The sequence below is a fragment of the Phodopus roborovskii genome, unplaced genomic scaffold, assembly GCF_943737965.1.
Source record: "Phodopus roborovskii unplaced genomic scaffold, PHOROB, whole genome shotgun sequence".
Lineage (NCBI taxonomy): Eukaryota > Metazoa > Chordata > Mammalia > Rodentia > Cricetidae > Phodopus > Phodopus roborovskii.
In genome coordinates, this window is record NW_026126571.1 from 13,129,549 (window position 1) to 13,152,336 (window position 22,788).

The 22,788-nt window shown below is 40.8% G+C and overlaps 1 protein-coding gene across 1 annotated transcript; it reads right to left on the reverse strand.

The window, feature by feature from the left end:
- Window positions 1–1,644: 1,644 nt before the first annotated feature.
- On the reverse strand, window positions 1,645–22,720 carry Tnip3 (TNFAIP3 interacting protein 3). Its single transcript, XM_051202934.1, has 7 exons — window positions 22,647–22,720; window positions 19,751–19,816; window positions 18,523–18,621; window positions 15,539–15,667; window positions 12,755–12,871; window positions 8,512–8,572; window positions 1,645–2,481 (listed from the first exon to the last, which is right to left on the reverse strand). The coding sequence occupies exons 2-7, from the start codon at window positions 19,772–19,774 to the stop codon at window positions 2,450–2,452; spliced, it is 462 nt and encodes a 153-aa protein (XP_051058891.1). The 5' UTR covers window positions 19,775–19,816; window positions 22,647–22,720; the 3' UTR covers window positions 1,645–2,449.
- Between the last annotated feature and the right edge of the window lie 68 nt (window positions 22,721–22,788).

A 22,788-nucleotide genomic window follows, 5' to 3' on the forward strand; every position in this document is an offset into this window, starting at 1 on the left:
ATGATCACCCAGACTCTTGAAGTGTGCCTGCTTTTATGTTTCCTTTCTCAGACAGGCGTCATGACCTCCTTTCCTTTCATAGCAACACAGCTATTCCTCACTAATGCCCACAAACTCTGTGTGAAAAGAAAATAGAGCCACAGATATGAGTATGTGAACCTTATTATGATCCTAAGCAGAGAAGTCTCCAGGCACCTGTTACTGGGGAGAGGGACTTAGGAAGAGCAAGGATTGAAATCTCTCTGGAACAGTTAGATTCTGCATAACACCTTCTCTTTTTCACACTAGCAGGTCGTTCTCCTCCCCCACTGGGAGAAAAAATGAAATTAGTTCTCATTAACTTAGGCTCCTCCCCCCCCCAGGTTAACATTTATACATTCTTGTCACTGTTGAGCATGTTTTTCATTGGTAATAGCATGGGGTCAGGTTGGATAGTTAAACTGTTTTATTGCTGCTGACATTAGTTACTGGCTCGTGAAAAGCATTTTCTTGTATGTTCATCTTTTATTCTATGAGCACATATTGTTTCATAGACTTAATTTACCATTACAAACGGACTTTACAAAGACTTCCTTAGCAATCTGAAGAAATGGAATTCCAATATGCAGGATGCCTTCTTATAGCTTACAGCTGTTTTCCTGAAATACTTGAAGGGTTGCTAGCCTGCTCTAGCTAACATGCATCTATCTACGGCAGACCTTGCCCTCTTCTCCCAACCCCTCTGCATTGCTAAAATCCATTAGATTACATTCCTGAGGCTAGCCCCCAAGCTCTAGTCCCTTATTTTGCCAATCCCTACTCCTGAGGCTGACCACCAAGATAGCCGGATCAAAGTACTGAAGTTCAGTAATCAAAAACCAGCTTTAGCTCACCAAATTAAGTTGCCAAATTAAAATTAAACACCTCATTCTAGCTTGGGGTTTCTTATTTTACCTCTATAAAACCACCATTTGCCTATGGGCCTCATCTGTCTCCTCTCCATCCAGTGACAGTCAGTCCTTTGTCTTCCAGGACAAATACCCCAGCTCCCTATTCCTTGTTCCCATCCCCTTCTCCCTCATCTTCTATCTCTTGTCTTTGTCTCTTATTCCCTGCCCTCTGTCCTGCAAGGGAAAATAAATCTCTTTTGTGCTGAAAACTTGGTCTTAGGGGCTCTGAGCCAATACTTTTCCTTTCAATACACGAAGTTAGCGCCCAAGGATGACTTGTCTTTCTGATAAATAGCAGCATAAACAAAGGGCTGTGACAGGATCATTCTGCTCTTCTTAAGAGTTAAGTTACAGTGACGACAAAGCCCAAAGGGAAAATGCTTCATTTCCTGAGACTTTTTTTTTTAACCTTCTCATTATGCAGTGTGTACCCACAAATTAAAACAAAAATAGTTTGAGTTAGACAAGCCGCATAATTTTGGATGTTCCTGGTTCTATTTAAGTTCATTTAGAAGTGTGAGATATTTGCAGATCTTGTCATGAACATTCATCCTTACAAACAGGAACTCTTTTAGAACACTGATAGATCGCTTTATAATTGAACTGCAATAAAACTTAGGTATGTATTATTTTCAGGTTAATTAGTTCAAAGTCATAGTTAAGTTTTCTTAAACTATTGTTCAAATCCACAAAATGGCAGAGACAGAGCCTCATTGCATGTATTTATTTGGCAATTCTTGCTAACTGCATATAGACAGAAGGAGGTCAGTGCCAACCTATCAGGACATCATCCTTTCATAATTCATTTTATCTAAAGACAAAAGAGGCTCGCAACTTCTGAAGATCTTAAAAATAATCCACTGGAAGGACAGGTTCATGTTTATCTTTTATTCAGTTTGAGTCACTCATGTAATCAGGTGATTCTATAGGTCTTTTGGTTGTCTATTCAAATTCATTTAGTTCCATGTTCAGTAATAAGGAACATATTATCTAGTCCAACTGTCAAAACAGTGAAGAACTAAGTTAGCCATTGCGGAGAATGGTTTTCCTCCCAGATAATATACCATGTATTACTCATTTTTTGAGATAGAAATTGGCTGCGTTGGCATTTTTGTTGCAAACCAGACTGGCCTGGAACTTACTGCAATCCTCCTGCTTCCAATTTCCCATGGAGTTACAGGCATATGCCACCTTGCCTGGCTTAATATTTGTACAGTCTAAATCAGCATATAACATCAAGCAGCAAAGCTGGAGTTATGCTGGTCCTGGAATCATCTTCACAAACCCGTCAGCAGTTAGTTGAAGAGAGTTTCAAGGAGCAGCATGTAATTTAATCAGCTGCCTCATTTGTGGAGACTTGGTTATGGAGGTCTCAATGGTCTATTGTCTCTGGGTCCTTATCTTTCCTTTATTTGGGCCATTGGGAAGATGATCCAGAGCAGATCTCAGAGGAGAACATTCACAGCTGTGCTGCAGAAGCAGAGTGGCCACAGCTGAGAGTCCACAGCTCTTCTGTGCATCTATTGGTTGAATTTCCTTTCTGAGGATAAACCTATAAAAGACAGTAAGACAATGATTCAGATTTTTAAAATTTCATTTTCTTCTGGCTTAGGGATAAATAGCATAAACCTTAGGGTTGGAAAAAGAAGAAGAAGAAGAGCTATTTTACTCATGAACTCCCCACAATTTATTCAGAAGTCAAAGATAGGCAAGATGGTCATTGATTCGAGTACTAACATATGCTTACCAGTGTGGTGATCATTTGTGGTCTAGTTCTAGTTATGTGCAGAGAAGAATATTCTACTTCAGAATCTCGTTCTCTCGGGCATTCCAGTGACTTGGGGGTTTGCTTGTAAATTTTAGGCATTTCTACTGTAACCTCTAAGGCTCACCCACTTCCCCAGCAAAGAAAAACCACTTGCCAATTACACACAAATGCTGGTTAAAATGTTTCTCTAGCACATTCCTATAATCCAGCTCTTGAGAGGTTGAGGTAAGAAGATGATCTAGACCAGCTGGAACTACATAACAATATCCTGTCTCAAAAAAATTAAAACGGATGAAATGGCACTGAGTGCATTGTAAAAGCCACAGAAAATACCATAATTCCCAGAAATTGTTAGTGCTGTATGAAGACCAATGTGAAAGTTTTGACATATTTTCATAGGCTTTGGATAGAACAGCATGCCGGAGCATGACAATGAAGATAGAACCAGAGGTTTGCACCTGGCGACAGAAAACAGGACTAGAGATGTCATTAAAGAAAATATCATTTAGTCATGATAACATGAAAATATATTGAATATTTAGATTTGATATTTTCATTTGAAATACTCAAGGTATAAAAAGCTAACGACTTTGTAAAAAAAAAACAAAAAAAAAAAAAAAACAAAGACCATGAAGAAAATGTTTGCTTTCTCCATCTTAAAAAAAAAAAAGCTCTATGAAACAGATAAAAACCATTACAGAAAATCACAATCAGTCAAAATGCAGAGAACAAATGATGATGTGGTACCCAGCCCAGATATATCTACGAGCCAACTCCTGCATCTAAGGTGTATGATCTTATCAGAGGACGGGTAGAGAGACTGTGTAAAAGCAGAGGGACAGGGAGTTTGCTGTGAGACTGTCTCCTATAAATGTCAAACGGTTCACCAGGAAGCCTCATCAGATGGTTGCCTAAGCATGACCTGAACAAAGATGACACCAATGGTGGGCTACCGTGGAAGGGGGACGTTCGTGGGGCCACAACTCTAGGCAAAGAACTATAGGCAGCCAAGGCATGGTGCGGCATGGTGCGAGTGGGAAACAGCCTTCTCCAGGGAAAAGCCCTCAAGGTGTTTTCCGATACCAAGTGGTCCACCTTGAAATCGCATACGAGTAACATTATATAGACTTGCAGGTTATATTTATATATTTAGGAGTATATATAAACAATATATATTATGATTATCCATGTATTACACAGAGCAATTACATGTTTATAAATTAGAGATATTACATATTCATAAATCATTATATATACACACATTGTATATATATATACACACACACATACAACAACAATTAAAAATATAGGTCATGAATTAGAGACCAAGTGAGGGGGTACATGGGAAGAATTAAAGAGGAAGATGGGTGGGGAATGATGTATTCATATTTTAATTTCAAAAAGACGAAGACAAAAAGGGTCTCTGAAGAGGTGCTGTGACAGTGAGAATATTCATTACACACTGCCTCAAAAATAAGATGCAGGAGTGTTATCACACGCTCCTTAACAAGAAACGAGACAACCTTTCTTACTAAAGAAAATCATAATAGTGGAGAAACCAAAACTAGAAGCATTGTGTACCCTGACAAGATCATTTCAACACTGAAGCGTAATTTACCAATGTAACTAAGGAGAGAGGACTGAGTGAATACACCAATGGCTCCTGTCTGCAGCTGTGACTAAATAGTCCTGTTGTTATTTGGCCAGTGCTTTTGTGAGAGAGGTATAGCGAAGATCTCTATCGCCTTGCTTTGGAAAGAAGTTATGGCCATGAAATAATCCATGGCAGAATGGGAATTTGACAAATCCAAAGTCAAAACTTTTTCTTTATTTTTTTCCTGAAGAGAAGATAGAGTTTTCCTAAAACATAGGCAAGTTTTCCCAAACCTTCTTCCCATTTAAGGTGCAATAAGATATAACTTGTTTTTCTTCCTAAAAGTCTTTAGTTTCTATTAAAAAAAAATACAAGCAATTTACTAATTAAGAGAAACTATATATCACACCTATTTATCTATCATCTATATGTATATTCATCTATTATCTATCATCTGTCTATATTAGCTGTCACCTACTTATTGTTCATATATTGCCTATTATCTATATTATCTATTATCTATATATTGTTCATATTATCTATTATCTATCCATCTATTACAATTATCATTTATCAACTACCTATTATTTATCATCATGGCTATCTATATCTATGTATATAACTGCTATCTGTCATCTACTTATTGTTCATCTATTATCAATTATCTACCAATCACCTATAATAATGTCTAATACCAAAATATATATCATCTATTACCTATCACCTAGCTTTATAATCTTATCTATTCAACAATATATGTCATCTACCTCCTTTATCTACATATCAATCTATTATAATTACTAGTAGAATAATGAAAATGTATTTTATAAGAAAAATTATTCACTTATATTTTTGATTGTGAGCCTAGCCTATTCTCAATAATCTATCTGCACTCAATATGATACTAAGTATAATTGCAAACACCCTGTTTCTTATATCTCATAGTAAGCTTTGCTATTTATAATAGTCACTTTTTTTTACATACTACAGGAACAGAAAAAATAGAGATAGAAATAAATCTGCTTTGTAAAATCACCTTTGGAAGCAGACTCTGTGGCTCATTAACGTCTGTAGATTTTAACCCATGACACAGCTCATTGTTTTGTGATGTGCAGTGAGAAGGCATGCAATCTTCTAATGCCTTGGGAATAGTCATTTACTGCAGTGGATGAGATCAAGACTGTTAGTTTGTTGACTGGAAGAGTATGCCAGGTGGTACTCAGCTCTACTCCTGCTCCAAGTATAGCTAGCCCTCCTCACTGTGTAAACATTTTTCCTTCCCAAACAAGTTCCTGGTACAAAAATGTGGAGGACGAAGATCCTGTCCAATTTCCCCTAAACTTTCTCATTCTGATTATTTCCCTCTAAATGCAGCTGTAAAACGCCGGAGGGGAGGGCATGCCAAGGCTAAAGCTGTGCTGTTGGGGAGTATTCTTTTAAGGGGTGTGACTTTTGTTTATGCTGTATTTGTTTAACTAGGTGAAGCTGTGTTACTGTGTCTGTTTTAAAACACCTGGTGGTCTCATAAAGAGCTGAACGGCCAATAGCCAGGCAGCAGCAAGGATAGGCGGGGCTGACAGTCAGAGAGTATGAATAGGAGGGGAAAGGGGGAAGGGGAGCAGTGAGGGAAGGCAAGGAGAATGTCAGGAGTCTGCTGCCCAGACAGCCGCCCAGACAGCCGCCCAGACAGCCGCCCAGACAGCCGCCCAGACACCAATAAGGAAAGTAAGGTCCACAGAGCTAAGAAAGATGAAAGCCCAGAGGGGAAACACAGATGGGTTACTTTAAAGTTAAGAAAAGCTGGCTAGAAACAAGCCAAGCTAAGGCCACACACTCATAACTAAGAATAAGCCTCTATGTGTGATTTGCTTGGGAGCTGAGTGGCAGGCTCCTCAAAAGCCAAAAGAGTAAAAAAAACATCATACAACTACACTCTACTGTGAGCTGCCATGAACTGATCTCATGAATGGCAATAGCCCTGCAGTTTGATAGTCAGGCAACCTCTGGAGCCATCTATTTCTGAACCGGAAACTTCTGAAGCCCAGCAGTCTGCTTGACATTCACAGCTGCATCTTTCCATCACGGTGATGACTCCCTTAGGAGCCTGTGAAAGCACAAACACAAGTCTCCTCAACAATGACAACCCCAGAAAGGACGAATGTCATGAGGAGAGTAGGCTAAACAAGGGAAAAGGAGCAGGAAGTTCATCACACCCCACACAGTACACCAACCCTTGGTACAGACGGGCCGGAAGGAACAGATCAAACAGTAACCCAGCCAGGCAGAAACAAACACGAAAGTGCAGAAATTGGCCAATATCTCCCAATGAAACCGTAAACACAAATGGTCTCACCTCACCAGGGTCACTCAAACGTCCAACAGTTTGGTGCTCTGGACAACAAAAGCCCTAGAATCCTGGGAGGAGAGCTTAACGGCCATTTTGTCGGGATCTTGGGAAATAAAACGCTAAGAAGAATGAAGACAGTGAGGGCTTGATAGAAGAGGATGAAGTGGCATTCATGCGATGTTCTAGCAAAGAGTGTGCCTATGTTCTACCTGTGTCCTGAGAACTTGAATGATGTTGAGTTTAAAAGCAACAGACTGATTTATTTGGTTGAGGAAGGGAATGTGAGCAAGCTTGGAGTTTCATACAGAGTTCAGACAACAACTATGATTGTTCCGGAGAGTAGCTCCCCCAATAAGAAAAGTGGCCACTGGCAATGGAGCAGCATATGTGACTTCATTGAAGGCTCCAATTTACAAGAAAGGAGAAAGCCTAAGCTGAGGAAGCACGTGAGAGAGTTGCCATTCTTCAGCAGTGGAAGCTCAGGAGAGAGCTTTCCCAGGCTCAGAGCAGAGAAGCTGATGCCACTGTGGTCCAAGCATCCCAGGTTACATCTAATTATGGCAGCAGAGCTTAGCAGCATCATCCATATGGTGCTGGGCTAGAGGCATGAAAGACAGGGTTGCAAATGTTGTGGAGTCCTGCTCTATTCCGTGGTTCCAGAGAGCAGCAGAGGCCAGGCAATGTGTGGCAGGGTCCAAGTCCCTGCAAAGAGGTCTTCGGAGACCATTGCGTCGTGAAGCTGTGGATGCAGAACTGAGGTGGGGATAGAGACTCCAGGATATTGGAGATGCCAAAAGCATAGGACATTTGCCACAGAAACCTATGGGCATGGATTGAATGGGCGAAGAGAGAGGCTATGTGCACTGCAGATCACAGAGCTGGAGGGGTGGATGGAGTATGTTAAAAACTAAGATTATGTCAGCTTTTAATAAAACTGATAACATTTCAAGTATAAGTTGAAGCTACAGAACTTATCTTGAGGTTTCTAGAAAAATCCACAGCTCTAAAAATGAACAAGGTGGAGTCGGTGTGTGCCACAGAAGGCTTTAAATGGGTGAGAATAAAAGAGGGAACTCTACTTATAACTCTGTTCATACCACCCACTCCTGGGTGGCCTAAAGGCACTGTTTAAACAAGCAGAAAGTAAGGCTGATTCTAGAAAGAAGGAGGAGACTAGTAAACCAAAGAAATATGAGACATACAGGCACTTTCAGTTTTGAGAATTTTGCAGATGGCATTTAGTACTCTGCCAGCACTATGAGAGGTGGGTGTTGTGAGTAACTCTGGCAGAACAGAATGTTTCCTTAGAATCTTCCTCACATCCCGAGGGAAAACCTCTCTGAGCTTTGAGGTTCTTTTGTATGACAACAGCATTTGAAACATCTGCTTTGCTGGACATGGTGATGCATACCTATAATCCTGGCTCTTAGGACATCACAGCAAGACCAGGAGTTCAAGCTCATCCTTAGCTACAGTGTGAGTTTGAAGCTATTGGTCGACAATGGACCACATTTCAAAACAAAATGAACAACATCATCTTCCTTGAATCCTCCTGGGCTGTGGGTTTGCACCTGCCTTGGGGGTAGAAACAGTGCTGCTGATGTTGCTGTATATGGCTGAACTTAAGGTTTTCCTTTCTAAGTCTCTGACTGAATCTGGAATAGGAGCAGAAGAGAAAACCGAGACACATTTCTTTTGGCATCTCAACATTGTCTGAAGGAGTTCACTCCAGACCACCAAATGAGAGTTGTGTGTGTGTGACAGAATTTCACAGGAAGTCTCTCCCTCATACAAACGGATTGAGAAGGCATTCCTCCAGAGATCCCATTAGTATGTAAACATGAAAGAATGCCCATTAAAGCTGTGGTCTTACCATGTGCCTTGTACGGTACATGTGGAGGAAGCTGGTTAAGAGCATCCCACTGATAATCAGCCTGTGGGGAAAAAGAAATCACTGTTGTAGAAACACACACTTCATAAAGCATCGTGGCCCATTAAGACATAATTATACTCTGTGGATTTTACTAAACAGCCAACACTAAAAAACTTGTTTTCACACAAACCTGTGCAACTCTTCCTCATCTCGCCCCATCTCATCCCTTCTGCATGTACCTGGCTAGAGTTCTTGCTACTGGCAACTTGCACATTTTCTGTCTCTGTTCCCCCTGCTTTTCCTCTTCCCTCTCTGGCTTCCTTTTCTTCTCTTTTCTTTCCTCCCTCCCCCAACCTCTCTCTTTTCTGTCTTGGTTAAGTTTTGTTAACTTGACATAAAGTGAATCACAGGGGAAAAGGGCATCTCAACTGAGGAGTTACTTCTATCAGAGTGACCTGTGAGCATATCTATGGGCATTAATAGTTGGTGCCAGAGGGCCTAGATTGCTGTAGGCAGTGCTATCCCTGGGCAGACAACCTTATAGGGAAGCAAGCTGTGCAAGCCACAGGGCACGAGCAGCTTTCATTCAAGATCTCAGCTTTATCTCCTGCCTCCAGGTCCCTGCCTTGTGCTCCTACTATGGCTTCCTCCAATGATGAGCTCTGATGCAGATGTTAAAGCCAAATGCCACCCCCCTCCCCAAGTTGGTTTCAGTCAGTGTTTTATCACAGCAACAGGCAGTATCTAGAGCATCCCCTTTCTCTCTCTCCCTCTCTCTGTTTTGAAATGATGTGTTTGAAGATCTGAAGAAACCTCACTACTTCTTGCAAATAAAATAAAACATATCGCTGTCAATAAATACTATTTTTAAAACCTTCACTTGCAGGCAATACGAAAGCCTGGAACAAAAAAAAATTTAATATTTTCTAATGGATTGCAAAAGAACCCGCAGGTATCTTGGGAATGCTGCGAGCAGAAGTTCAGGTAGCAGAGCAGGACAAAGCTTCCCTTGTGCTGAGGCTGCACAGAAGGCGCTCTCTGTATTACATAGCAGTTACTCTACATGTATTAGACAATTTTCTCACTTAAATCCCTGCTAAGATGATCAACTTATCAGGGAATAAGCCAGCTTCATTGAATAAATGATACTTCATTGTGTTGGCTACTTTTATATCGACTTGATACAAGCAATAGTCATCTAAGAGGAAGGAATTTAGTGTGGTAGGAATGAAATATGGTAGGAAACAAAATAATTTGTGCCCAAACAAAACGAATTAAAGTAGCTTCACATACAAGAAATAAATGAGAGAGTAATTTGTTCACTAAGAACAAGTAGAACTTTTCACCCATTATTATGTGGCTCATTAGAGAGAATAAATTATTTTTTTTACAAAATTGTCTAATTATATTTTGATCCCTTTTAACTTAACTTTTTCTTTACTGAATAAAATAATTTCCAGTTTCTTAGAAATGGTTCTGCCAAAATAACTCACATGTAAAATTGTAAATTTCATGTCATTCCTGGAAAAAGAGTCAAGAAAGCACAATTTAACTCACAAAGCTACTGTGAAATATAAAGGAAAGAATGATTACTAGCTTAACATTTCATGAAAGGCTGAAACTTTTTGAAGCTAAATGGTCATCATAGCAGGTCTCACACCAATTCCCTTCCATATTGAAAGGCATTTTAAGTATAAATCAAATTACTTAAGGTAAGTGTGCGTGTGTGTGTGTGTGTGTGTGTGTGTGTGTGTGTATGAGAGAGAGAGAGAGAGAGAGAGAGAGAGAGAGAGAGAGAGAGAGTAAAATACAAAGCAGAACATGAGAGCAGAGTAAGAAATCATAAGGGAGAAAGAATGGGGTAGAAATCATATGGGGCTAATATGAATACATGGGACATGCGCAGAGGGAAGCATCGAGAAAGGGGATGCATCTGAGAGCAGGGGCATAGCTAAGGAGGAAGACTACCAGGAAGATGGAGACAGGTGAAGGAGGAGCAGACATGGATACTTTTATGAAAATATAATGAAATCCTTCATATTTTATGTTAACTTCAAAATTAACAGAAAGCTGACGTTGCTACATTTTCTTTAACATCAGTGTTTACTCATGTACTTCTCATATACTGTATCACACTTAACTTGCTTGCATTTAATATGCTCAGGCTCCCTTGAAAGTGCACCAGTTCCACTAACTGTGCAAACCCACTGGAGAACACCTGGGGTTTCACGAGTCATATGCATGGCATTTAGAAAGATGTATGTCTTGGAAGGCAGGCACATTCCATTGCGGCCCTTCAAGGAAAAAGACTTCAGAACAATTTGCCTATATTTACATAGTAGGTAGTTAAACCCACAATTCTACCAAGATAAATATTATAAGAAAAATATCAGAAGAACTCTTATTTAATAAATAATCTCTGGGTAATTCTTTACTATACTTAAGTTAAAAGGAATTTCTAGTAGTTTCTATCTCCTTATAAGAATGTATAGAGATGATTTCATCCCCACTAATAAACTCCTAAATACCGAGTGTCAATCACCAGAATTCAAAAGGGCTTGACGTTTGAAACAAAAAACAAACAAACAAAAAAAAAAAAAAAAGAAAAAGAAAAAAAGAAAAAGAAAGAAAGAAAAAGAAAAACAAACAGAAGGAAACTAAAAAAGAAGAACACACATATGCTTGGCAAAGATTCTTTGTTCTAACCTATGCCTAAGAATTCTATCTGTCCAACAGGGAGGGACTAAGAATTTTTCTCTTTTCTCTCCTGGTACTTAAATTATTTTTAAAGGTACTGTCTGTGCTTTTCCAAACTGAAGCATTCTTGGTTTCTGTTCACAAATATTCCCTCACAGTGAATATAAAGATACCTATGATTATAATTTTAGCTCACAGTGAATATAAAGATACCTATGATTATAATTTTATCTTTGGTTGTTTGGAGAGTCAGTCTACCAATCTTTATCCTTGAGCACACATTAGGAGCGCAGAAGTAAGGCATCGTGGACAGTTTTTAAAACTTGTCTTTACTTATTTTTTTGTTCTATCTTCCATCATGGACCACTGGCCAAAGTCAGGCACTGCTGTGGAGTAAGTCAACTGTATTCATGAAGGGCTTTAATGTCTGGACACTATTTCAAGTTCTAAAGCAGAGCTAACTGGCAGTAGATCCTAAGTGAAGCCACAGAGCTCCATACACCACACATATTTCATATAGCATTTGGTGATGTGACCACTGTAGCTGTTCAGTTAGAAAAAAATGGATACAATGTAAATTAAGGACATTAGGGAAAGAGTCATCCAAACACAGAAGACATGGGCTCTTTGCTATTTGACCCAATGTAAACCTGCCACTGTCTGCATTAAACCTGAACGAAACTACTTACCCAGATACTTGTATTTTCTGGGGAAGAAGATCAAACTTTACAGTTTAATTTGCAGATGGTCTATTTCCTATGATGTAGTAACAAAGTCCATTTGGTGAGCTCGAAAGAGGTTGAGGTATTGGAGGGAATGAAGCTATTAACCATAGGCAAACTGTTGGTCCTCTACCCAATGGTGGGAGGAGCTGTGCTAGCTTCATTTCTAGTGAGTACATAAATGAGAAGGATTCATTTTCAAGCTAAACTTCCTGGGACCTACAGGATGACTTGGTAGGTAAAACCTGAAGAGTTCAGTGCCCAAGATCCACACAACTCCTGAAAGTGCTCTTCCGATTTCCACACAAACTATGTGATCTGTGTGTGCGCACGCGCACACGCATAGAAATAAATAAAGGCCATTAAATAAAAAGAATAGACTACACTTACTGCTCAGTTGGCCAGAGGCCAGCAGCTGCAGTGGAATGGTCCTACTGTTACCATTCTCTGAAAAGGTCCAGAGTTTGAGTTAATAGTGTTGCAGAAATACACCATGTCTACTTTAGACTCTTGAGACTCATTGCTGACAGAACTTCACACCAGGGTAATACAGTTGCCACTCCATTGACCAAGCAATCCTGAGTAAAGCTACTTAACCCATCTGAAACTCAACTCCCTCTGTTATGAATCCTTCTATGAACAGTGGTACTGAAGTAACCCATCTCTATTTTTTCCTATCAAGTTTTAAAATGGAATAACTCTAACTAAATAAGAAAATCTTTACTACTTTTTTCATCGAAAGACATACAGGCATGTCGAAAGGAACATGAACAGTGAGCCCTGTGCCCCCCCCCATCACGCCACTTCCTGCCCCTGCCTCTTACCTGCTGCTTGTGACTTTCCACTTTTGTCCTCATCTCTGCATGGCGGCACCTCTCCTTACACTTCTTTGAGCCCTCTGAAAGTGGAGAGCTCCCGATGGATAGGGCATCCTGAAGAGCCTGTGTCAAAGATGAAACACACTGCTGATGACCTTAGTACTTCGTTCATAACTGTCACAAACCCTCCAGTACAACATTTCTTTTCTAATGCTGACTATCTACATGGCCGACTCGCGGTTTTTCCTTTTGGTTTTCTGCATTTGTGCATATTTTTCAAGTCTCTGCCTTCCCCATGATGATAGTGTGTTGTTGTTCAACCTCCATCATGTTGAAGGGCATTACTGTTGGCTGCCCTGTCATCTAGCTAAGAAAAAGGCAGAGAGATCAGATACATCCTCCTGGGCACTGTCTCCAGAGCTTCTGAATCCACAGGTCGAATGAGGGCTCCAAGGACACTTCTGTACAACCACCCCATATCTCGAAGGAAGTCCATACCATGTGGCCGTTTGTACAGTCACTGCCTCCAGGCCCTGCTATGCTTCTCTTCTGTTCTGTCATTTTCCAGCACTCCATTTCCTGACCTAGACAGCCATCTTTATGCTTTATTAAAACATTTATGTCCTCATGGTTGCGTGGAATGGTATGTGCTAAATACAACTTTATGATTTTACCACGGGATGAGGAGGCAAAGAGAAACTTGTCTTTGCTAGTGACGTCTCACCATTTACCACCAGCCTGTAGTGCTTTTTGCTCATGCTTAGATTATGCGAAGACATTAACCCTTGTTTGGAGACTTACAGTTCATGGTGAGTTTAACAAAAATGATTTTCAACACTGGGATAGACGGTCTCATCTGTGAGTGTCCTCGGCACCACAAATTGACAGCTTGCTCATTACTCGCGTACTCTTTTACATAGAGAAGGTCACCTCAGAGGTTTATGAATTCATTTCCTCTGTCAGCAGCTTACCAAACTTAGGAAGGCCAATGGATGATCTCCATGGCAGTGGACTCTCCCTACCACTACACAGTATGGTCATAGAGGCAGGAAGGAAGAGCCAGCTTGCAGTCTTGAGCAGATATTGTCAGGAATTTCCTAATAGTATGTCTTAGAATATACACATATGACCTAGCATGATAGGAGTGCAAATTTCAGAACCTTGCAGGTAAAACAACTTTTTTCTTCTTCTTCTTCCAGGAGAAGATTAGAGAAGGAACAAAGTTAGTGAATAGGTTAGATTTTGCCTTAATTTACTCATTTATTTATGGTAGTGTTGGGGGCCCTTACAAGTATGAAACAGAAGTGGGACTCAATCCATTTGTAACATGTACAAGCCACATAATCCTAGGAAATATTAGGAAAGTTGAACATAATTTTAAGCAGCGTGAAAGATAGGAGAGAGAATCCAGAGAGGGTGACGTGAATAAATAACAACGATCAAACATGCCAATGTAATACCCAGTAGCTGCAACTAGACTACTTCAATAGAAACCTTATTTTAATTTCCTAGTTTACCCCTCAATGCTATCCAGGAAATTTTAAAATGAGTCATGAATGAAATGTGAGTTGAATCAACATTTATCGGTGCTTTCCAACTTCCTTGAACCTGTACTAGATTAGTCATTTTTACTATCAGTTCTGATACACTAAACAATCCATCCATCTCCAAAATGATGAGGTGGCAGACAAGGCAATTTTGCACAGGATGGAGCTAGCTTCACACTGATTAAATATATAACATTTCTGGAAGAACCTGATATTGGCAAAATCCTTGGGTATTTTCTTCCAATCAAATGAACTGAATTGAGTATAAGCACACATGTGAAAACTCATATTAATTACTTATTAACTGTCTGTTCTTAACCTTGTGTCCCTATTGAATGAGTGGGTTAGCAGGAAGCTAAACATTGACCCCAAATTCATGCTCCGATGTTTACTCAAAGCATTTCCATATTTATTATAATAGTGTAAAAGAGAAAAGCATTTATCGTAAAAATCCAAGTTACTAACACTTAAGAACCCTAGGAATTTAGTTCCTAGCTCTAGGAAAAATAGCAGTATGGGGTTTATGATTTTGTGTTGAACTAGACTATTACATTAGTTCATTAATCAGCCCACACATATGTAAACACATATATACAAACATATGCCCACATATATATACATACACACATATACATATACACACACATACATGTACGTATATACACATATATATGTACACATGGATATGCAAACACACATACATACATGCACATATCACACAGGCACCTATATACAAAGACACACACACACACACACATATACACATACACACATACACACACATACATGCACACATTCACACACTCATCATCATCCTTTTAAAACAATTTAGTTTGTTCTCTGAACTTGGCTATGCCTCTCTCTGTCATCAGTTCCTACTCGTAGTGGATTCCCTCAGGCTCCGTCCCCAGATTTCAGGCATCTCAGCCCTGAATCTGGAGCTAAGCATGCTTTCATCACCCAGCTCCATAGCCATCTTTTAAAACATGGCTTGCTTCCTCAGGAAGCTTTTGTGGTTGACCAAGAGATAAGTTATTTGTTCAAAAAACACCCAGTGCCATCATGTGGTTCTTTTAAAAAAAATCTTACTGACTTCTATAATTTTGTTCTGTGTAAATCACATAGTGTGTCCTCAGGAGATGCAAGACAGGCGCACTGTGGCTCATCCTGCTGTGAGCCAGCAGGCCTGACTCCTCTGCTGTGCCTATCATCTTGACCCTCCACACTTCACCTCTTCTGCTACCTTATTGAGTCGTTTAATTTCACACACATAATGTTCTTTCTTCCTGTTTGCGAGAGCATTGTTTTCCTTCAACAACGTGTTCTCCTTCTGCAGGGCTTGCAATTCTTCCCTTAGGCTTTCCTTTTCCTTCTGAAAAAAAGAGAAAAGAGAACATGGCCCAAATCAAACATTACCCAAGAGAAGGAGAAGACAGAAATTCGAAGAAGTTGGTTGTTTCTGGAAGACTGGCAGCCCCCAAACATAAGCAAAGAGGACCTGCAAGGTTGTCTCTAACATTCCTTTGAACAGCATTCTTGGAGTGGAGGACAGGGTTACTAAACGTAATGATACTGTGGTGATCCCAGAAAAAAAAAATCTTTTTAAACCCTAATCCTCACATTCAATAGTCAAATTGGTCTGCAGAACAATCTACTTCCTGTTCCTAGGGACTGGTTAAAAACTTTAAAAAGTCTAAAAAGAAAAAAAGGAAAAGTCATTGAAATGAACTGATATTAAATAGCCCAAGGCCAATCCTGCACGGTTCTATACCAGAGACAAGGACAATAAATTTTAGACATATAAGGACGTTCACTGCAAATAGATACTCAGAGCACAGCATTGTCACAACTATCATTAAAAGGGAGAACCAGGCTGCCTGAATGTGGGTGTCAGTTGTAGGACCTGGGCAGTCTATGGGGCCGCTGGCAGTGGAACCAGTATTTGTCTCTAGTGCACGAAGGGGCTTTGGGAACCCATTCCCTATGAAGTGATACTATTTCAGCTCAGATACACGGGGGAGGGCTAGGTCGTGCCCCAGATGATATGTAGACTTTGATGATCCTTCATGAGAGGCCTCACCCTCCATGAGGAGTGGATGGGGGTGGAATCGGGGGTTGTTGAGGGGAGTGGGAGGATGGAAGGGAGAGGGAACTGGGATTGGTATGTAAAATAAGATTGTTTTTTATTTAAATGAAAATTAATTTTATAATAGGGCAGAAATCCAGCCTTCCAACTAACTGTACCTCAGTGGTTCAGACAATCTGCAAGAAGTTTACCATATTACATAACTGAAAGTCCTGATTCATGTTTCTCAGCTCTTCATTTTAGACAAAAAATAGCAAAATTTGGTGGAGTAAATTGGATCCTTAATGAGAATCTAGTCTAGAAAAATAAATACTGCAGAATGTAGCGCAAGAGAAGTAGCTAACACAGGTATTCAAATGCTATTCTAGTCACATTCCAATATAGTAATTAAATTTAAGAAATCAATTCCACATAGAGGGATCCTTTCTCAGCCTAGAGACTTGGGGGAGGGCCTAGGCCCTGTTCCAAATAATATGACAGACTTTGAAGATCCCCCCCCCATGGAAGGTCTCACCCTCTCTGGAGAACAGAAAGGGGATGGGATAGGAGGAGGGGATAGGGGAGTGGGTTAGGGGAGGAGAGGAGGGAGAGGGAACTGGGATTGACAGGTAAAACAAGCCTGCTTCAAATTTAAATTAAAAAATATTATCAAAAAAAAAAAGAAATCAATTTCAGGCATCTTATTTTCTTTCAAGGTGAAAACATCCCATTACCGCTTACTTTAACAGACCAAATCTGTGCTATTAGATGAGCCAATCCCTCTCTAGTTTAGCAGAGGCTGAAAGAATCTGATTATATTACATCTACAAAACGTTCCCAAGTACGCGAGGAAAACGTTACTGAAATTCCAAGCTAGGGTGTAGCTGGATAAGGAAGTGTGTGCTGTACAGCAGAAAGGGGGTTCGTTTGTCACCACCCTGTTTCCTGGATCAACCCTGACTGTAGCCTCAGCCAGGAGAGCAAGCCTGGGCTACGGTATGGGAGGTACCCATGATTCTGGAGGAGAGAGGATACGCAGAGAGACACTGGTGCCCTCCCTCTGACTATCAGACCACTAAGATAATGCTCCATGGATTTGGGATTTCCCCCAGGAATCTCCTGCTGGGAATGAAACCTGGGGCTAGCCAAAGAAAGTTGGGGGTTCTGACAATTTGTCAGAGCAAAGCAGGGCAGTGACAGTATCTAGCATATGCCCCGACCAGGACTGCTGAGTGGTGGGCCCCTCTTCACCTCCATTTAAAACTGAACCTCATCCCAGGACCCTGAAGGTGAGCTTGGAGGTCCTGGGCCACTTCATTGTCATTCTTCCCAATGTGGGTACATGAACCAAATCTCGTCTCTCTGCTTTTTGTAATTGTCTTTTTAGTTTGCCGGTTGAGGACAGTGGCTGAGCCTCTCCTGCCAGGGACACTCGGACCCAGACTCTCACCCTAGAAGCTCTGCTAGCAGCATTGCCATACTTCTGCACACTTAAATGCATTGCCAGTACCTTGCAGTGGCAGCAAGACTTCCCATGAGAACCCAACACACACACTCGTTTTTATTCTTACCATATCTTCCGAGAGCTGTCATTAGAGTTTATCATCTTCCTTATATATACCTCATAAATTCCAAAGACTGGGGGGGGGGAGGCCTGCACGAGAAGAAACCCCTCACATTGTCCCTACTCACCCCTGCAGTCTCGAGCCTGGGTTCAGGTCCCCAGTGTTCTTAGGGCTGACCTGTTCAAGGCTGAGCTCGGGATATTGAATGAGATAATGAGTGTGAAGTGGTTTTTAAAGTGTTCTGTGTACCCGGGTGTGGTGAAGTAGTTCTGGCATTCCAGCACTTGGGACTCATAGGCTGGAGAATAGCAAGTTCAAGGCCAGTTTGGGGTCAGTGGCCAATTCTGGGCAAGGGAGGTAGCACTCCTGGGAAACTTAGTGAGACTTTGTCACTAGCAATAAAAGTCACAGGCGAGGCTGCAAAGCCCTGGAAGGTTCTCCCTCAAAGAGCCTTTAATTTCCGGTCACTGAAGGCAACACACAGCCCCCATCACCACCACCCCACTCACCAGGCGCACTGAGCCTGTGCGTGACTCCTTTGGGAGCTGTTTTTCACCACTGCCTGGCTCAACTAGAGGCTAGTCGCCTGCCACCCACCTCTAGCTGCCTGTCGCCCTCTGTCACGCTTTGTTTCTGTTCCTTCTCTAGGTTGTGGATATCTTCTGTGGCCGCCAGTTTCGTTTTCAGCTCCAGGACCTTAGGGGGTCATCGGAGGGAGACAGTTGCAGACAGTCACACCACGCTCTAACCCAGTGCACTTGGGAACACGGGCGCCCCACCTCACCCCGGGAAGTCCCCCAAGGAAGAGCAGGCCCCTAAAACGCATCAGCGTGTTTGCATTTTAAAAGGAGCTTGCTCTCCACAAAAGCACACACTTTCTTCCAAATGGCGTCCTGCTCGCCTCTCCTTTCTCCAAACTGCCCCTACTTCCTTCCAAAGGATAGAGGAGCCAGAGCTTAGACTGCAGGCTTCTAGTTCTCCAGAGGTGTCTGGCCGCTGGGAGGCAGGGGACAAGAAAAAGTCACAGGTGGTCAGGAAGTAACTAGAGCCCTCAGCTAAGGGCAAACCAGGTGGGCCTGGTATCTGCTGTCCCTCCTCCTGACAAATTAAGAGTCCTGTGCTAGAACATGGCACTTCCTTCCATTTACAATTATGCCTGTTCTTTTCTCTGGATTCACTGGCTGCTCTAGGAAGCTTTAAAAAAAAAACCTTCTTTCTGGGAACACTATTGTTAAAATTTGGAGTCCGTGCTGGATAGAACAAGGTATCCAGACTACTGCGGTGGGACTCTATCTTCCTGCTTCTAAATTTAATTCTGAGTATCAAACGAGGAGGAATGTGCAAGCATTGTTGTATTACTGTGGTTCGTTTTCTTCATTCTGAATTATTTAGGGGAGTTCACTTTCTCTCTTCTTTCTGAAAATAATAACGACTTTACCCTATTAAAGAAAACTCCCCCCAAATGTTCTTTTCGGGCTAAGATGACTTCCCACATGCATGTGCGTTAAGGGAAACAGAAGGTGGCATTTCCCTTGCACTCTGGTTGTTAGCTCTGTGTCTCCATGGATAAAAGATAGCTGATTCTCTGACCGACTCTTCACTGACCCTACCTCAGCCTCAGTAACAACTCAGGGCTGGGAGCACCCACGGGAACTCTTGGACAGAACCAAGATTACATTCTCAGCAACTGGTTGGCATATCCATCCTGAGTCCCAAGATGGTAACGGTGAAACTTGGTCCCTCATTTGCTGGTAACTAGGGATCCACAAAAGTCACTTGTGGCTCTACCAGGATGGAGGGCGATCTCAAATGAAGAGTCTCTTACCTTCCTTTCATATAACTCTTTCATATTTCGGAATTGTTGGTCCCATTGTTGATTGATTTCCAGGAGCTGAAATTATTAAAATGTGGTGATGCCACAAAAGATTTCCACCCATGTGGAAGTTTGTGAAACATGAGATCACTGTTTGAACCATGGGTGAAGGCAGCACTCCTAGCAGGTTTTGGTTTGGCTTGGATGGTTTTGAGGTAAGCTAGAAAGAGAAGTGTAAGGCCATGAGTAGGAGAGGAACCCCTCACCCCAGAGTCCGGTGGAAACCTCTTTCTCATCAGCTAGGCAAAGGGAAGACCTCCAACGTTGACGGTAAAGAGTCTATATAAAGACAAACTTCCTTTTACACAGAGTGGTATCCAATCAGATTGTTCAAACTGCCATAAACCATGGTCCAGGCCTGAGTGTGAATGGCTTTCCTCTCAGCCCAGCTGTAACCCCTCAAGTAACCTCCCTAGAAACTCCATTTACAGTACAATGCATGTCTTACCTTCTTCTGTGCAAACTTTGTTATTAGAGTATAGGCCATCTAGGGAACCTCAAATGCCATCTTGTAACCTCTCTTAGCAATGTGGTATGTGTGTGTGTGTGTGTGTGTGTGTGTGTGTGTGTGTGTGTGTGTAGGGCTGGTGATGTTTCTGTGCAGCTCTGAGTTGTATCTCCAGTCACCAGTCACCAAAATAGTATGCTTGGCTACCACTGGGAGAGCAAACACAGCTCTCTAGTGAGGAACCCACTACAGAGGGAACCTTATTCTTTCCCTGAGAGCTTCTCTTCCTATTAACCCCTTGTTTAAGTCTCACTTCCTCTTTGATAGACTCTAGTTCTTACAGGCTCACCCTGAATTCTTTTCTGGGGTGAAGCCAAAGATCTGGCTTCCTCTGAGTGATGGGCCTTACAAGCTGAGGGACCACCTCAAAACTATAGGTAGCAGTGCTGGGCCGTATCTCTCACAGCGCCCCTGCTGGCCATTTAGATGAACATTTTCCTATTTTCATAACTGGTTCATGAACAAATATTATTAAATGTTAAATTATGTCTTGACAAGTCAGCTGAGGCATTTAATAGAAATTTTCAACTTTTCTTACTTATTTTAGTTTTCATGTCTGATTAATGGAAGCAGAATCTGATAAATCTTTATAAGCATTTTGTCAGAAGTATTATTATACTAAGGCTCTCTTTCCATATTTTCCCTGTTTGTTTACTATGGCTATTAGAATGAATTCTTGTGACAGCTTTTTCAAAGAATTATCTTGAAGCCAAAACTCTATTAATTGACAGACATTTGCTTGCAGTACCATGCTTTAGGATGTAGGCTTTAAAAAAAAAAATTAATTGTATTATTTACTGGCTTTGTTTTTTGTAACTTACTTATTTTTATTTTATGTACATTGGTGTTTTACATGTATGCATGTCTGTGTGAGGGTATTGGGTACCCTGGAAATGGAGAAGAATTGTAAAGGCAGTTGTAAACTGCCATGTGGATGCTGGGAATTGAACTTGAGTCGCCTAGAAGAACAGCCAGTGCTCTTAATCACTGAGACATCTTTACAGCCCGTGGATATATTTTCCAGTCATCCTGGATGAAGGGACAATAAAAATCTTTCTGAACCTATGGATTTTCATGAGTAATGGTTTTTGTCATCAGACAGGATTAGAAAGAAATACATTTAAAACTCTTTGTTAACAAGAAGGAAAAAATAACATCCTGGTTTGTATTTCTTTCTTTCTTTCTTGCTTGCTTGCTTTTGTAAGAGAAGTTCACAATTCTGTGTTTAAAAAAAAGATCCCGACAATTTTCAGCATGAGGCAGTGGCATCAAGAAGGTAGTTACCATGTCCAAAAAATATAAAGCATCTCCTAAACGCAACAAAAACAATCAAAAACCTAGTCCAAAATGGCAGCCATTAAATAATTCTTGTGGTGTAAACTCTTACAGCTACTAAGTATTCAGCTGTATAATAGCCATGGTGGCATTATTCTGCAATGCTTTAGTGATTTTCCAGAGTGAAGTACTACCCAGCATCAAAGATGAGTAGAAGGTTCTGAATAGCAAAACAAGGGACATGAAATACTCAGAATGAATCAGCAAATGAACCAAATTGGTGATGTATCTTCTTTGCTCTTCACCTCTTTGGTCAAGAAGAGGAAAGAATCCTAGAACCCATTAGACAAGGAACACAGTAACAGTACAACTAACAATGTCTGCTAATTCCCAGCTACCTTTTAGAAATCACCTTTTTGTTCTAAGGCAATGTGCTTATTTTAAGGTTAATTTTTAATTTTTTTTTAAGTGTTTGGGTGTCTGTCCTGCATGTATGTGAACTGCATGCATGCCAAGTGCCCTTAGAGGTCAGAAGAAGACATAGGATCCCCTAAAATTGGGGTTTCAGGTGATTATGAACCTTCATGTGAGTACCAGGAACTGAACCTGGGTCTTGTGCAACAGCAACTTGTATCTTAACTACTGAGCCATCTCTCCAACCTGGAAGACAGTGTTTTATAACCCACATTCATTTAGGCGCTAAACTCAGGAAGTCAATGAACTTAATCCATTGTACATAAGCTTTAAAAGCTTATTATTAAATAGCTCAAATCTCATCATATTCCAGTTTGAAAGGTCATAGGTGATAAGCTTCCATTATACAAGTGGTGAATATATCAACACTTGGAAAAGTAGGGTCATAATTACCATGTGCATAATATCAACACTTTTTCATTCATCATAGCACAAACCATGATTTCTAAAAGCCCTTTCTTCTTAAAATAGTATAATCCAGTATACTAGAGATAAACTTTAATTTAATTACAGAGATAAAAGAAGGGTACCTTGTTCTATTTTCAGGCTTAATACATGGCTGTGTGACTTTATCCATTATGTTCACATTACCTCTTGCCTCTGTTTTTCCAAGCACTTTATCTTTTGTTCAAGATAATTTGTCAAGTCCTTTCTTCTTGGTGGAACACACTTTAATTAAAGAAAACAAAAGATTGAGATTTATAAATTAAAAAGAAGAGATTCTGTTCTTCAA